The sequence below is a fragment of the Carcharhinus amblyrhynchos genome, chromosome 30 (assembly GCF_965287045.1).
Source record: "Carcharhinus amblyrhynchos chromosome 30, sCarAmb.v2.hapA, whole genome shotgun sequence".
Taxonomy (NCBI): domain Eukaryota; kingdom Metazoa; phylum Chordata; class Chondrichthyes; order Carcharhiniformes; family Carcharhinidae; genus Carcharhinus; species Carcharhinus amblyrhynchos.
Window position 1 is genome coordinate 9723987 of NC_137353.1, and position 16051 is coordinate 9740037.

At 46.3% G+C, this 16051-nt stretch overlaps 1 protein-coding gene across 3 annotated transcripts in view; it reads left to right on the forward strand.

Moving 5' to 3' along the window:
* Positions 1-16051, forward strand: part of agrn (agrin) — a 546905-nt gene that overhangs the window by 283768 nt on the left and 247086 nt on the right. Inside the window, exon 1 of one of the 3 annotated variants that reach the window (XM_080215418.1) lies at positions 3762-5556. The exons of the other annotated variants lie outside the window; for them this stretch is intronic. Coding sequence (XP_080071544.1) covers positions 5394-5556 — 163 coding nt within the window. The 5' untranslated portion in view covers positions 3762-5393. Of the gene's footprint in view, positions 1-3761; positions 5557-16051 lie in introns of those variants that run through there. 3 annotated transcript variants of the gene reach the window in all.

The following is a 16051-nucleotide window of genomic DNA, read 5'->3' on the forward strand; positions in this document are numbered from 1 at the left end:
CTTGGTTCTGGACTCCCCCACCATCTGGAATATCTTTCCTGCATCTCCCCTGTCTAGTTTTGTTAGAATCTTATAGGTTCCAGGAGATCCTCCTTCATTCTTCTGAACTCCAGTGAACATAATCGTAACCAACTCAAATTCTCCTCATATGTGAGTCCCATCATCCCAGGAATCAGTCTAGTAAACCTGCACTGCACTTCCTCCACAGCAAGAACATCCTTTCTCAGATAAGGAGGCTAGAACTGCACACAGTACTCCAGGTATGGCCTCACCAAGACCCTGTGTAATTGGAGCACGTCATACCTGCTCCTGAACTTGAATCCTCTTGCTTTGAAAGCCAACATACCATTTGCTTTCTTTACTGCCTGCTACACCCATATGCTTACCTTCAGTGGCTGGTGTACGAGGACACCTAGGTCTCATTGCACACTATCCTCTCTCAATTTGTAACCGTTCAGATAATAATCTGCCTTCCTGCTTTTGCTACCAAAGTGGATAACCTCACATTTATCCACATTATACTGCATCTGCCATACATTTGCCCACTCACTCAGTCTATTCAAATCACACTGAAGCACCTCTGCATCCTCCTCGTAGCTCACCCTCCCACCCAACTTTGTGTCACCTGCAGATTTGGGAGATATTAGCTTCTTCATCTAAATCATTAATATATGATGTGAATAGCTGGGGTCCTAGCATTGATCCCTGCAGTATCCCACTAGTCACTGCCTGCCATTCGGGAAAAGAAGAAGGAATCATAGAGTCCTGCAGTTCAGAAGGAGGCTATTTGGCCCATTGAGTCTACACCAACTACAATCCCAAACAGGCCCTATCCCATAACCCCATGCATTTACCCAAACAAGTCCCCCTGACACTCAGAGGCAATTTAGCCTGGCCAATTGACATAATCTGCACATCTTTGGACTATGGGAGGAAACTGGAGCACCCAGAGGAAACCCACACAGACACAGGGAGAACATGCAGACTTCCTACAGAGAGACAGACAATGATGATATATTTCCAAGACGGGATGGTGTGTGGCTTGAAGGGGAATATGCAGGTGTCGATGTCCCCACGCACCTGCTACCCTTGGACTTCTGGGTGGAAGGGGGTCACGCGTGTTTGAAAGGTGCTGCTGAGGAACCCTGAGCGAGGTTACTGCTGTGCAACTTGTGCCTCTCACTGCTGTCACCATGTGCATGAGTGGTAGAAAAAGTGAGCCTTTCAAGTGGTGGATGGGGTGCCAATCAAGCGGGCTGCTTTGTCTGAGATGGTGTCAGGTTTCTCAAGTGTTGTCGGAGCTGTGCTTATTGAGCAAGTGGAGAATATTCCACCACACTGCCGAATAAATGGACGTGCTAAACAGACTGCACGGCCAAGACCATGATGTGCACTTAGGGGAGGGCAGAGTTGGAGCCACTGAGATTCCAGCTGCAAGCATAATTGTTGCTCACTCTTTGGCAGATTGTGGTGATGTCCAGTAATTAAACATGCGGCGTGGTCAGCCCATTTAGGAACTCGAGTTACTTAATGCAGGTTGTCAGGGCTTTACCCTTTTTTGAAAATTGACACCCACAGAGCACTCAGCGTCGTTCTGCTCTGGGGTCGGGCGCTGTAAGTGGATCTGTAGGTGTTTTTAAGTCTTCAGTCAAAGCTTTCAAAGGCATGATCTCTGGTAACCCTACGCTGCTGTCATTACTGTCTGTTAATGTGCCAGTGAATTTAGTTCTGCAGGGAACAGAGAATGGGTTTTGGAACAGAATTCAGGGACGGACGTTCAAGATTTTAACCCTGACGGCTGTCAAAACCCTCTTGCTTGCTTAAAAAAAACCAAATGACTCCTCAGGTACGCCACATCCAAGCTGCACTTCTGATTTGCGTTGCTATTAACCCTGCCTCTCCCTTCAGGCTGACAGAGTGATCAGTTTGCATATTCCCAACACCGAATGTGGTACTGCCAGACAAAGCAGTTACTTGAGGTGCCAACTGCAGGCACTATTCATCTTGGAAAAGCTTAAATCTCTTGTCTTATTCTCCTAAGGTGGCAGAATTGTGAATGTGAATTTTCCCCAGTCAAATGTCCAGCTTAAAAATAAGAGCACCCTCGGGTGTTTCATTAGAGATTTGATTCTTGGCCAGAAATAAGTTGCTATATAAAGCTGTGTAGATATATGACAGTCATTAATTCTACATGGAAAGCAGAGAGAGATTGCTTCTAAATAGAGCCCTTTGTATTAAATTTGCCTCATTTACATTGGGGGGTGGGTGGGATCAAGGAGCTAAAAACTTCACCTGCATTGTTCCTTTAAAGCTGCTTTGTGACTCTGATGTATCCAGCATTAGAGGAACCTTAGAACCTTGAGCAATACACAGTTCAATACCTCCAGCAGACAGGCCTGCAGCACCCAGAGACTCAGAACATTTCCGATTGTCCAGGAAGGCAAGATCAGTGTGAAGATCAGCAACCCCACCCCCGAGCATAGAGTGTGAGCTCACTGCACTCACAATAAACCAACTCCAATTTGTGATGGGTGACATCTGACTTGTCCCAGCTGCCAGAGAGTCTTCAGTGGGCACAAGAGAGGGGGTCCCTCCTGGTGTGGGGAGGAAGGGGGGAGGGTAAGAGATGTTGCTTCATCACACTGATGTACTAGATCCATGGAGGGTCATTGTTGTTTTATTATTTATTATGTAAGCTTACATTAACACTGCAATGAAGTTACTATGAAAATCCCCTGGACGCCACACTCCCGCACCTGTTTGGGTACACCGAGGGAGAATTTAGCATGACCAGTGCGCCTAACCAGCACGTCATTCGGGTTGTGGGAGGAAATCGGAGCATCTGGAGGAAACCCATACAGACATGGGGAGAATGTGCAAACTCCACGCAGACAGTGACCCAAGCTGGGAATCGAACCCAGGTCCCTGGCGTTGTGAGGCAGCAGTGCTAACCACTGTGTCATCGTACCGTCCACAGCATGTAAAGGGTTGTGAGTACCTCTGTGGCGGGGGGTGGGCGGAGGGTGCAGATTCACGGAGAGGGTGAGGCACATTATTTTTAACTATCAAAACATGATGCTAACGCTCTGCACTGTTATTGTTTTCGGGCACTCCTCACTATTGTGTTCGAGAAAGTGCAGGGAAGCAGTTGTTTTATGATAAATTCGTGTTAAGTTGCCCACAACCAGGAAATGGAACTATTAGACATGACAGTGGAGTCAGATTTGTGCCAGAATTTGGGGATTAATTCGCCCCTCCAGAACGTTCAATGATCGCAGACACGCACAGACAGCTGCCGATCTCGTCTAAACCCAGTTGCTTTGTGAAACTGGGAACATTTTACAGCGGCTGGGAAGGTCTGGGGGGGGGAGCTTTATGATTGTGATCATTTTTGTCCCCCCCCAAAAAAAACCCCAGATTTCTGCTGTGGCAAATCTTGCACCTTTCATTCGGATGAGGACAGAATTGTGTTCTGAAAAACTCTGAAACAGCTGGCAGCACAGCTCCACCTTTCCCCCTCGATAGCTTGCTTTTCTCTCCCTTTCCCAGAAGGTGAAGTTTAACCCCACCCACCCCCTCCCACCGACCCCCGTACGAGGGAGGGTCGAGGAATCATCTCCAGTTGCTGGGAGTGTTGGGGGAATAAGGCTCAGACACAGCAGGCTAGTTAGGGGAGTGAGTGTGTGTGTGAGAGAGAGAGAGAGACAGAGAGCATGTACATTCCCAGCCTGTGTCATTCTAACTGCTCTGGCTTTGTATTGTTTTGCTGTTCCCCTTTTTTTTAAACACACTCTCCTCCCACAGGGAGGGCGAGGAGATAATTCCCCAAAGCTCCCTCTTCTTTTGTTGGCTTTGCTAAGGCGAGGAGAACGGGGGGGGGGACAATTCCAGCCTCCAGCCCTGGACTGTTGGGCTGTCGAGAGTCTATTGTTGTATCGAGAATTCCTCCCCCCCCTTAACCTGCTGTGGTAAGGCTGGTGGGGGTGGATCCACCTTGCTGTCTATAGAAGGGAGAAGAAACACAGAGAGGGAGAGAGAGAGAAGAAGAAACTAAAATGTGATCCTGGCAGACAGGAGAGAAGCATTCATTCCGGAGATAAAAGGCAGAACGCGGTGGAAGAAATATTCTTTCTCTCTCTCTCTCTCTTTCTGCACTTGCTGGCGAAACTTAGGACTGGGAAGTCTTTGAAAGCAGGAGAAAGGAGGCGACCTCACCCACTCCGAGGATGAGGAGCGACTGGGACTAACCACAAAACAAGATACATCCAGAGAGAGGAGGAAACATATCAGCAGATTGGGGGAAAAAGGCAGCAACTTGATTCCTGAGACGCTTGCACGCCCAGATTTCCATTCAACGCTGTCTTTTTCAGCAGAAGATTTTTGCTCTCTTGTGTTTTATTTTAGGGTAGGGGGTGTGCGATAGAAAAAATTTACAACTCAAGTGAAGGATCTGCAGCTGAAAGCTTGTTGCTTGGGAAGCGAAGGTTTTGGCTGTCTGTTTTTACTCCACGTTAACCTTGGTCAATTTCTGTGGCCAGAAAACAGGAGGGAGGGAGTTGTAGTGGGAAGGGGGGTATGTGTTTGTAGCCACAAGTCCAGCAGTATTGGAGCTTTCGCTGAGGGGGTTTGCTGAAGAATTTAATACAGAAGGACAAATCTGTTCAGTCTGACAACAGATTTCTGCACTGTGAGTTTTTTTGGATATTGAGGACAGCAGCGTGGAAGAATTGGACTTGAGCTCAAACCTGCCCCTAGGATTCTGCACCAAATTTCAAGCGAAAAGGCAAATTTTGCTCCATAGCCAACTCTCAGTGAAAGAACAGCTGATAGCCCTGTCCAGTTGACCCAAGGAAGCTATTGTGGCTCAGACTGTAACCCTGGATGGTGTGTCTTTTTTTTGAATGTCTTTTTTTTTGTTTAAATGGGGCACTGACACTTGCTGGATGGTCCGCCTGGCTGCTTTTCCTGCAATCCTTTCACGTGTCGAGTGAACCCCTCCACCGATTGCCATGCTGAGTGTGAGCACCAGAGCTGGACCCCGCACAATATGCACCTCTTGAAGACTTGGGAATTATTTTGCTTTGCCCGTGGCTGCTTTCCAGGAGGGAACTGAATCTGCAGCGGTCACTGGCTTGATGTGACATGGGTGGTTTCCGGAAGGGGCTAGGCTATGCCACCTGAGGAGGGGTGGTGAAGATGTTTGACCAGCTTTGGCCTGTTCGTCACCTGGTGTTAGACGTTGTGCCGGGAGATCGCCCTCGGATGGTGGCACTGATTTGAAAAGCCCCCTGCCACCTCCCCCCCCCCCACCCACCTTAACCTGCCCTGCGATCCGGGGGTGCCCGAGATCACCTTTGCCCAGGGTAGCGAGGAGAACGGTGCGTGGGTGTAGTATGGCTGGCGGTCGTTATCCCACACCCCCCGCACATCGGGGCAGGATGTACCAGCATAAGGTCTCACTGGTGGTGAGATACTTCATGATTCCGTGTAACATCTGCTTGATCCTCCTGGCTACCTCGACTCTGGGCTTTGCTGTGCTCCTCTTCCTCAATAATTGTACGTCGCCCATTTCCAATCTTCCAAACGCTGTTCATGGCTGAACTCAGCGCGGTACTTGTTTAAAATCTTGTTGAATTTTAATGTTTGATTTACTTTGCATGACTTGAGTTATATCAACTACTCAGGACACTTTCTATGCCCCCACTAGTTGCACTGGATGTCCTGCCCTGGTTCCTTTCAAGCCTAAATATTAGACTTTACCAACTAAAGTACTAATTGGGATAGGCTTATTATCTGGGGTATCCAACAGCAAAGAGGGCCAACTTTTACCCCTCCAGAGAATAAGTAATGTTAGGCATTGAGAGTGGGTTTAAAGACAGCTGGGCTAATAAGCGAAGTGAAACCAGTCAACGGAAGGCTCTCCCCTTGGGGGAAATTTCGGGGGAATTTAGTTGATTATTGTTGTCACATGTATTGGGAGACAGTGAAAAGTATTGTTTCTTGCACGTTATACAGATAAAGCATAGAGTACATGGGGGAGAAAGTAAGGGGAGGGTGCAGAATATAGTATTGCCGTGACAGATAGGGTGAAATAGGAGTGTGAAGAGTTGGCATGGGCATGATGGGCTGAATGGCCATGTTCAAAATTGTAAGATTTGATGCCCGTCCCTCAACTGCAGAAGACACATTGCGAAGATGCATGTGAAAATCCTGGCTGGCAACTCTTATGTGCCACAGCAAATAGTGTAACTCTACTTATACTCATGGTGACTGCTTGATTTCCGCTGTGTGGATCTGGAGACAGCCCCTGGAAGAGTCTTTATGGAGGAAATGCTATTTTTTAAAGTTTATTTATCAGTGTCACATGTAGGCTTACATTAACACTGCAATGAAGTTACTGTGAAAGTCCCCTAGTTGCCACACTCCGGCACCTGTTCAGGTACACTGAGGGAGAATTTAGCACGGCCAATGCACCTGACCAGAGGAAACCGGAGCAGCCGGAGGAAACCCACGCAGACATGGGGAGAACGTGCAGATGCTGCACAGAACGTGCAGACTCCGCACAGAGAGTGACCCATGCTGGGGAATCGAACCGAGTCCCTGGAGCTGTGAGGTAGCCACGCTAACCACCGTGCTGCACACCTTTAGGCGAAGTGATTGGAAGTCAGTTTCCATCCTGTCATGAGCTTGGTGCCTGGCCAGGGGTTACAGTCAAGAGTGGTGAAAATTAATTAGAGGAGAAGGGAATAAACGGCAGTCCTGTCGCATATAGAATTAAAGAGCACCAGTTTTTGGGAGCTTAGCTGCTCTTTCTGAACCCATTCCAAATGGGGACATTTAGAAACTACTTCAAAGGTCTTCACTAGTTTTCTGATGTAGATCTGTCACTGTAGTCTTCAAAGGAATAATTGCAATATCATAAGAGCCAGAGGACACTTTATATGCAAATGTTATTCTTTTGAAGACAAGATTATTAAAAGGTTTTAATTAACGTCTTCACAAGCATCGACTGCAATATGGCAAGATTTAAGACAAATCTGTAATAATTAGGAAAGAAGTCTTTGATGATGAATTTGGTAACTAGCATTCCTGTTCGAAAATACGTTGTCCCATTGGTGTGGTTGACCGATGTCAGGTTAAGCTCAGGACACTTGTCCTCAGGACGCGGGGGGGGGTGTTGAGGAGCGCCAGTTTCCCATGATTACAATTTAGTAACTTGAAAGCCCAAGCATTCTGTTGGGTGACGAACTCGATTAGTTACGACGCTGTTCATGGGGATGGCTAAGCTGCATTGAGGATAACCATTTGGAGGAAAAGTACTGACGGCACTGCTGCTTCACAGCGCCAAGGACCTGAGTTCAATTCCGACCTCAGGTGACTGTGTGGAGTTTGCACGTTCTCCCCGTGTCTGTGTGGGTTTTCTCCGGGTGCTCCGGTTTCCTCCCACAGCTGTGTGGATTGGGGGAATTGGCCATGGTAAATTGCCCCTTAGTGTCCAATGTTTTGCAGGTTAGGTGGATTGGCTGTGCTAAATTGCCACTTAGTGTCGGGGGATTAGCAGGGAAAATATAGGGTTAAGGGGTTAATGTGGGATTGTTGTCAGTGAAAGCTTGATGGGCCAAATGGCATTATAGGGGTTCTATGATTCTAAGTGTATCTCCTTTGGGAGAAGGGGATAGGAAGCTGGGGGGGGCGAGAGAAGGAAAACTTGTGGCATGAGAGTAAAAGATTTAAGTACAGAATAATCTTCCCAGTTTTCATGCAGCAGGCTGATGAATATATTAAGCTTGAATCTAAAGTACAAGGTGACTTGACTATTCATGATTGCTTCATAGCATGATTCTAAATCAAAGGACATGACATTGGCACTCAGGGGAGTCTCAGCATGCTGCAGTACTCTACTCTTTGCTGACAGTGGGTGGGCTTGCCCTGAACCCTTTCAAGTTACTCAAAGTTGGAAGGATTCATCGTTTAGACATGGGGTTTCTCACTGTTTACTGAGCCTGTAATTAAGTTAAGTAGTTCCTGGGACATCGGAGCAGGGGAAGGCCATTCAGCCCTTCGAGCTTGCCCCACCATTCAATAAGAGCATGGCTGATCTGCTTGTGTCTCAGCTCCACTTTCCTGTCCCCATAACCCTTGACCCCCCCATGACCCTTGACCCCCACATCTGTCAGAAATCTATCGAGCTCAGCTTTGAATGAATTCAGTGTCCCAGCCTCCACTACTCTCTGGGGAAGAGAATTCCTCAGACTAACGACCTTCTGAGAAAAAAATCTCCTTGTTTCTGTTGTAAAGGGAAACCTTTTTTCCTTAAACTGTGTCCCTGGTTCCAGTCTCTCCCACAAAAGGCAACATCCTCCCAGTATCCAATCAATCAAGTCCCGTCAGGGGTGGCACAGTGGCTCAGTGGTTAACACTGCTGCTTCACAACGCCTGGGTTCGATTCCTGGTTTGGGTCACTGTCTGAGTGGAGTCTGCACGTTCTCCCCGTGTCTGCGTGGGTTTCCTCTGGATGCACAGGTCTCCTCCCACAGTCTGAAAGACGTGCTGGTTAGGTGCATTTACCCACACAGGAGGAGTGTGGCGACTCAGGGAATTTCACAGTAATTTCATTGCAGTGTTAATGTGAGCCTCACTAATAACTAAACTTTTTACTTTTGTCTTGTACGTTTCAATAAGCTCACCTCTTATTCTTCTAAACTCCAGTGGCTGTAGGCCTAACCTATTCAACCTTCACTCATAAATAACCCCTTCATTCCAGGAATGAGTGGAGGGAACCTACTCCTGACAGCAGGTCCTGGGATTGGTGGAGTTATGAATTTGTAGATTCATAGGTTATAGAAAGGATATTCGTAAACTAAGAAGAGTGCAGAAAACATTTACTAAGATGCCACCAGGATTTGGCAGTTTGAGTTTTAAGGAGAGATTGGATAGACTGGGACTTTTTTTCCCTGGAGCGTAGGAGGCAAGGGATGACTTTATAGAGGCCTATAAAATAATGAGGGGCATAGATCAGTTAGATAGTCAATATCATTTCCCAAAGGTAGGGGAGTCTAAAACTAGAGGGCATAGGTTTAAGGTGAGAGGGGAGAGATGCAAAAGGGCCCAGAGAGGCAATTTTTTCACACAGAGGGTGGTGAGTGTCTGGAACAGGCTGCTAGAGATAGTAGTAGAGGCGGGTACAATTTTGCCTTAAAAAGCAGATTCCAAACAGACAGCGACCCAAGCCAGGAATCGAACCTGGGTCCCTGGCGCTCTGAGGCAGCCGTCCTAACCACTGTGCCACCGTGCCGCCCAGTTATAAAATGTGCGGCTCATTTTTCAATCTCGTTGAATTTGTGCTGCAATAATGAAAAAGCTCATATCAAATATATGAGTGTAAAATAAAAAAAACTGGTTGGGGCAGATGATGGTGAAATGGATATAGAACGATATCTTTAGTACAATTATAGCTATCATTGAGTGAAAAGTGTAGAAAATCCCACAGCACATTTTTGACATAAAATCTATTATATCAAAGATCTGGGTGTCTGCACTAAGTGCCTCAGCTTTAACAATGTTCCATTAGGAAGCCAGTTGGTCATTAAGTGGAATAGAGGGTCATTTTCTCTCCCCATCACCTTTAACCCTCCTTATGTTCAAGGATACAATGTCAATCTCCTTAACCTCCTCACCTTGAATGAGTGCAGATGTTTAATACTGGAAACAGTTCGATTGTTACTGCATCGCGATGTTCTATTTTAAATGAATTTCCTGATGGACAAGCCAATGGACTGCTTGGTGACTTTGTCTTTATTAAGTAGATCCAATCTTTTTTGTTACTAATTTGTGGGACGTGGGCATCTCTGGCTGGCCAACGTTTATTGTCCATCCTTAGTTGACCGAGGGCAGTTGAGAGTCAGTCACATTGCTGTGGCTCTGGAGTCACATGTAGGCCAGAAGGGGTAAGAACGGTAAATTTCCTTCCCTAAAGGGCATTAGCGAACCAGATGGGTTTTTCCAACAATCGACAATGGTTTCATGGTCATCAGTAGATTCCTAATTCAGGATATTTTTTATTGAATTCAAATTCTATCATCTAGCTGTGGTGGGATTCGAACCCAGATCCTCTGAACATTAGTTGAATTTCTAGATTAAGAGTCAAGCGATGATATCACTACGCCATCACCTAATTAATTTTTATTGAATTCAGATTCCACCACTTGCCATGATGGGATTCAAACCCACGTCCCTAGAACATTAGTTGAGTTTCTGGATTAATAGTCTAGCAATAATACCATTAGGTCATCGCCTTTCCATTGACATCTGACATTGGCTGTCAAGGTATAGACTACCTGGAATATATGCAATTTTAGCTGCATGTTGTAGTCCAGAGTTCTAACTGGCTTTAACTTTCTTTTTATTCATTTGTGGGACATGGGCGTTGCTGGCTGGCCAAGCATTCATCCCATACTTAAATCTAGGTTAACGTTATTTAGTGACAGGAGTTCCATCAATGTCAATAATAATTGTCAATAATAAAATAAGAACATGCATTTATACAGCATCTTTCATGAGCTGAAGATGCCCCAGAGTGCTTTACAACCAGTTAAGTATTTTTGAAGTGTAATGTAAGAAATGTCGCAGCCAATTCTTTGCACAGCAAGATCGCACAAACAACAGTGCGTTAAACTCTAGTTTGGTAATGTCGGCTAAGGGATAACTATTGGCCAGGACACTGGATAGAACTTCCCCTGCACTTTTCTGAAATAGGAATCTTTCATATCCACACTTGCTTTAATGTCTAATGCAAAAAACTGGCACCTCCGGCAGCGCGGCGCTCCTTCAGTATTTCACTGAAATGTCAAACTAGGGTGGGATTTTCCCCGTGGTGTGTTTTGTGGTGGTAGAGGAGACTTGGATTGGTACTGACACCACGGCAGGAGTCTGCTGTCGGCAGGATTGGAATATCCCACCGACGGGAATGGCCAGCCCGAGATTTTATGCCCCTGTCTCCAGAGTGGAACTTGAAGCCCCTGATTCAGCAAAGAGTGCTATCACACAGAACAAGTGAACAAGGCCAAAGGCTTTACCTAGAGTAGATTGATGAACGTCAATCTGAGACTGAGTAGACTGGCACTATACTCATTGGAATTTAGAAGAATGAGAGGGGATCTTATAGAAACATATAAGATTATGAAAGGAATAGATAAGATAGAAGCAAGGAAGTTGTTTCCACTGGCTGGTAAAACCAGAACTAGGGGGCATGGCCTCAAAATAAACAGGAGCAGATTTAGGACTGAGTTGAGGAGGAACTTCTTCACCCAAAGGGTTGTGAATCTGTGGAATTCCCTGCCCAGTGAAGCAGTTGAGGCTACTTCATTGAATGCTTTTAAGGCAAAGATTTTTGAACAGTAAAGGTGAGCGGGCGGTAAGTGGAGCTGAGTCCGCGAAAAGATCAGCCACGATCTTACTGAATGGTGGAGCAAGCTCGGGGGCCTACTGCTCCTAGTTCTTGCATTTTATGTGAATTTTCAAATATAATATCAATGAGTGCACTTTTAAACTTGCCTTGCACATTGCACTAGTCTCTTAGTTTTCTGATGGATAACAGACCCAACTGTTCTTCAGTCCCCAGCCTGAAGGTAGATCTGACCTAGAGTGTCACAGCCTCTGCCACGAATACGATAAGAAAGCAGGTCCCACATCCACCCTCATCAGAATGAGAATCAAACCTTGTGCTGTTGACACCATACTGATCTATACCATCCCTCCTGCCAATGGCAGGGTAGCAGAATGGTCAGCAGTGCTGCCTCAGTGCCAGGGTTTGATTTCCGGCCTTGGGTCACTGTCTGTGTGAAGTTTGCACGTTATCCCTGTGTCTGTGTGGGTGTCCTCCAGATGCTCTGGTTCCCTCCCACAATCGAAAGACTTGCTGGTTGGATGCATTGGCCGTGCTAAATTCTTCCTCAGTGTACCCGAACAGGCGTGGAGTGTGGCGACTAGGGGATTTTTACAGTAACTTTGTTGCAGTGTTAATATAAGCCTACCTGTGACACTAATAACATTTTAAAAGACTGAGCCAACTGGTCCCCCGAGGAGTTTGAGTTGCTGTAGCAAGAGACTGTCTACCTGCATGTTGTAGTGTGGAGCTATGAATGGCTCCAATTTATTTCCAATAAGCAGGAATCGTTCCTGCTCTTACTGCCTGCCAGTCATGTGTGTTGGAATGATTTACAGGCTGCCTTACAATGCCATGCTCATCAATTCCTGCAGGGGACTTGAACCTGGAGCTTCTGATTACTCCTGCCCACAATATAAGAGACCCCCAATCTAGACCCAGTTATAAGGCAGCAAGTACAGAGGGGCTGACCTTCTGCATTGTATATCAGTGGAATAAGATGGCCAGCATCTGACAACAATGCCTGAACTCTCCGTTGTATGAGTCTATGAATGCCCCAGTCCATTGTAAATGCTGTTGCTGCTCATAGAATCTTCGGGTGGAATTTTACCATCCTGCCTGCCATGGAAATCGTAGTGAGTGGGATACAGACCATGAAAAGGTCCGTTGACTTCAGGATTCTCCAGACTTGGGGCGAGTGCGGCCAAAAAACTTTGCCCATAAAGTTCATGCAGTGCTGAAGGAGACCATTCAGCCCATCAAGCCTGCACTGACAGCAGTCCCACCCAGGCCCTAGCCCTACATATTTACACTGCTTTTCACGGTAACTTCATTGCAGTGTTAATGTAAGCCTATTTGTGATGCTAGTAAATAAACTTTAAACTAAGGGGCAATTTAACTTGATCCATCAACCTAAGACCCATATCCTTGGAGTGTGGGAGGAAACTGGAGCACCCGAAGGAAACCTAGGCAGACATGGGGAAAATGTGCAAACTCCACATAGACAATGACCCGAGGTTGGAGTTGGATTCGGGTCCCCGGTGCCGTGAGGTAGCATTGTGCCACTCTGCTGCCCGATATCAGAGGAAGAATTGAACCATCTCCAATTAGCAGCATTTCACAAATGGAAGATTTTATTTTTAGTTCTCTCCAGTCAAAAACCAAATTGGTCCAATCAAAGTCCCTACGAGAGAGACATTACAGATGCAGGCTGACAAGACAGGGCCCATACTTCCTGTCTTGGACTGGATCAACAAGATCGGAGCTGATAGAAGCAAGCATTGTATCCACTTCAGTGCTTGATGTAAGCAGCATCCTAGCCAAAAGACCAAGATGGTGTTTTTTAAAAAGTTGCTTCAAATGAAGCCTCAGTGTAATCTCATTGACGTCTATCAAGTGTAGGATCAAAAACTACACTTGATCTTAGCCAAAGTGCCAAGAAATGGAAGATTACCTTTAGGAATTTGTATCATACTTGCTGTATTGCATAACTTATACCATGTGCCTTTTATCAACTCACGATTTCCCAATTTACTTTATACTGCAGTAGGCACTTTTAATGTTCTAATGTATCTATTGTATCTATGTGAACTCATTCACTGCAATTTTCTATGGCCACTTGGCCTGAATAGGCTGAAAGCAAATTACTGTGGATGCTGGAATCTGAAACCAAAAGAGAAAATGCTGGAAAATCCCAGCAGGTCTGGAAGCATCTGTAAGGAGAGTAAAGAGCTGACGTTTCGAGTCCTGATGACCCTTTGTCAAAGCTAAAAGGCACAGAAAGTGGGAGATATTTATACTGCAGGGCGAGGGAATGAAAGATGAGTCATAGCCACAGAAACCAGGGGAAGGGCTGCTAATGCCTGTCCACTGAGAGAATAAAAGATGTGAATGGCCAAACAGCAGAGAAGCTTGTAAGCTGTGATAGATGGAGATTTTGGGGGAGGGGGGAGCAAGGTGGGACAGAGATAAAATTTAGTAAAGGGGAAGCAAAGGGAGAGAAAAGGTTAGGGAAGGAGGATAAAGTAGGGGGAAAGACAATAAAGAAATAAAAGGTAGAGAACAGTATAAAACTAAATGAAAACAAAGGGGTCAAGGCTGGGTAGAGCAAATCATCTGAGGTTGTTGAATTTGATGTTGAAACCGGAAGGCTGTAAAGTGCCAAGCCGGAAGATAAGATGCTGTTCCTCCAGTTTGCGTTGAGCTTCACTGGAGCTTTGCAGCAAGCCAAGGACAGACATATGGGCATGGGCTGTCACTCTTTGGCTGTTGTAAGTGCAACTCTGACCTAATTGAGGGGTAGTATAGGAATTTATGAAACTCCAAATGAAATCTTCCAGCGCAACGAAGGTATTTGGCTGCAAGAACCCCCCAAACTGGAAGAACTCAACGAGGATGTCAAGGGTGGGATGGTTGGAGGAACTAATTCCCATAGGAGCATGCAAAGTAAATATGCTTCTGAATAATTCCCATCGTTTTCAGCTTGTGTTTTATTATTTATAATTGTTTCATATGTTAATGAGTTACCATAGCGATGTGAATTTCCTTTCAGAAAGCATTTGCCTCAGCTTTTCAGCGAGCCTGAATCAAATACTTTTCATCTACACCAGAAATGTAAATAAGGAGTGACCGTTTATTAAACTGGGTTCGGGGTTCTGGCCTCTGCTAATGAACAAGGAGAAAGAGCTGGCGATGCCTTGTTGGATTTTATTTTCCCAGTCCCTCCCCCCCACCACCCCAATCTTTCCTCTTGCCTTCCATCCCTTTTCACTCCCCTCTTTTCGCCACATCTCTGTCCTCTGAAGAATCCGACTCTTGCTGGGGACAGCCTCGCTGGTGTCAATGCTCTTTGAATACTTGCTTGAAGTGGCCATTCTTCACACATGAGTGAGTGAGTGTTGGCAACTTGTTCAATCATTTTGGGGACCACTTTATTATTTGATCTTTTCCTAGTTGTTTAGAAAGAGGGGAGGGGCTCAGAAACTCTGACTGATCCTCCCCTCCCCACCCCCACCCTCAGCCCTAATGTTAGTACAATCGGTTGTTGCATCTCATTGGTGTTCCAGCTGAGATCAACCCAGAACAGTATTTGAATCCCGAACTGTTCTTATATCTTTGGCTTGTAGGGCGGCACGGTGTCCCAGTAGTTGGTGGTGCTGCCTTACAGCGCCAAGATCCCAGGTTCGATTCCTGGCTTGGGTCATGGTCTATGTGGAGTCTGCACATTCTCCCCGTGTCTGCGTGAGTTTCCTCCGGCTACTCAGGTTTCCAGTTCAAAGATGTGCAGGTTAGATGACCATGCTAAGTTGCCTCTGAGTGTCAGGGGGACTAGCTTGAGTAAATAGGTAGGGTTGTGCCTGGGTGGGAGTGTGGTTGGTGCATGCTCGGTAGGTCGAATGGACTCCTTCTGCACTGTAGGATTCTATGATTCTATTTGTACACCTCTAGTTGACAGCAGATTTACCCCACCAAACCTGCTGTACTCAGAATATATCCTGTCAGATCCTTGTGGCCTATCTCTGTTTCATTACTGTGCCTTGAGAGACATGGGGTGGATTTACAATCCAACCCCTGCGGTTGGGGGGGTGGTTGACATTTAATCCGATGGGAAAGTGAAAGGTGGGGCCTCACCATCTTCCTGCCTCTACCCTGATCTAAGTCAGATGTGGGAAGGCCCTTGCACTGCCTTCCAACTAATGCCCATTGTAGGACCTCATTCTATCACCATTGGTACTAACCCAATGGAGGCATACTTGCTGATAGCTTTTCAGGGCAGTCCTCATTCAAAGATACTCATTGCCTGATCGAGGGACCCAGCAAGGGATAGGGGGGTTGCTGGGAATCACCACCTCCTTCACCCTTGTCCCCGATTTCCACATCCACCCCTCCTTCCCCCAGGACCCTCTAGTCACCATCACTCACCTGAACCTGGATCCAACTCAATCTGAAATCAGTATAAAGGCAAAATACTGCAGATGCTGGAATCTGAATCAAAAACGGAAATTGCTGGAAAATCTCAGCAGGTCTGACAGCATCTGTGGAGAGAGAATAGAGCCAACTTTTCAAGTCTGGAAAACTCTCCTTTAGGTGGCTGTAATACTGCTAGGAGCCACACCAACCCAGTGGAGCTGCTGAGTACAGAAGAGCTATTGCCCTCTGATCGGCTGG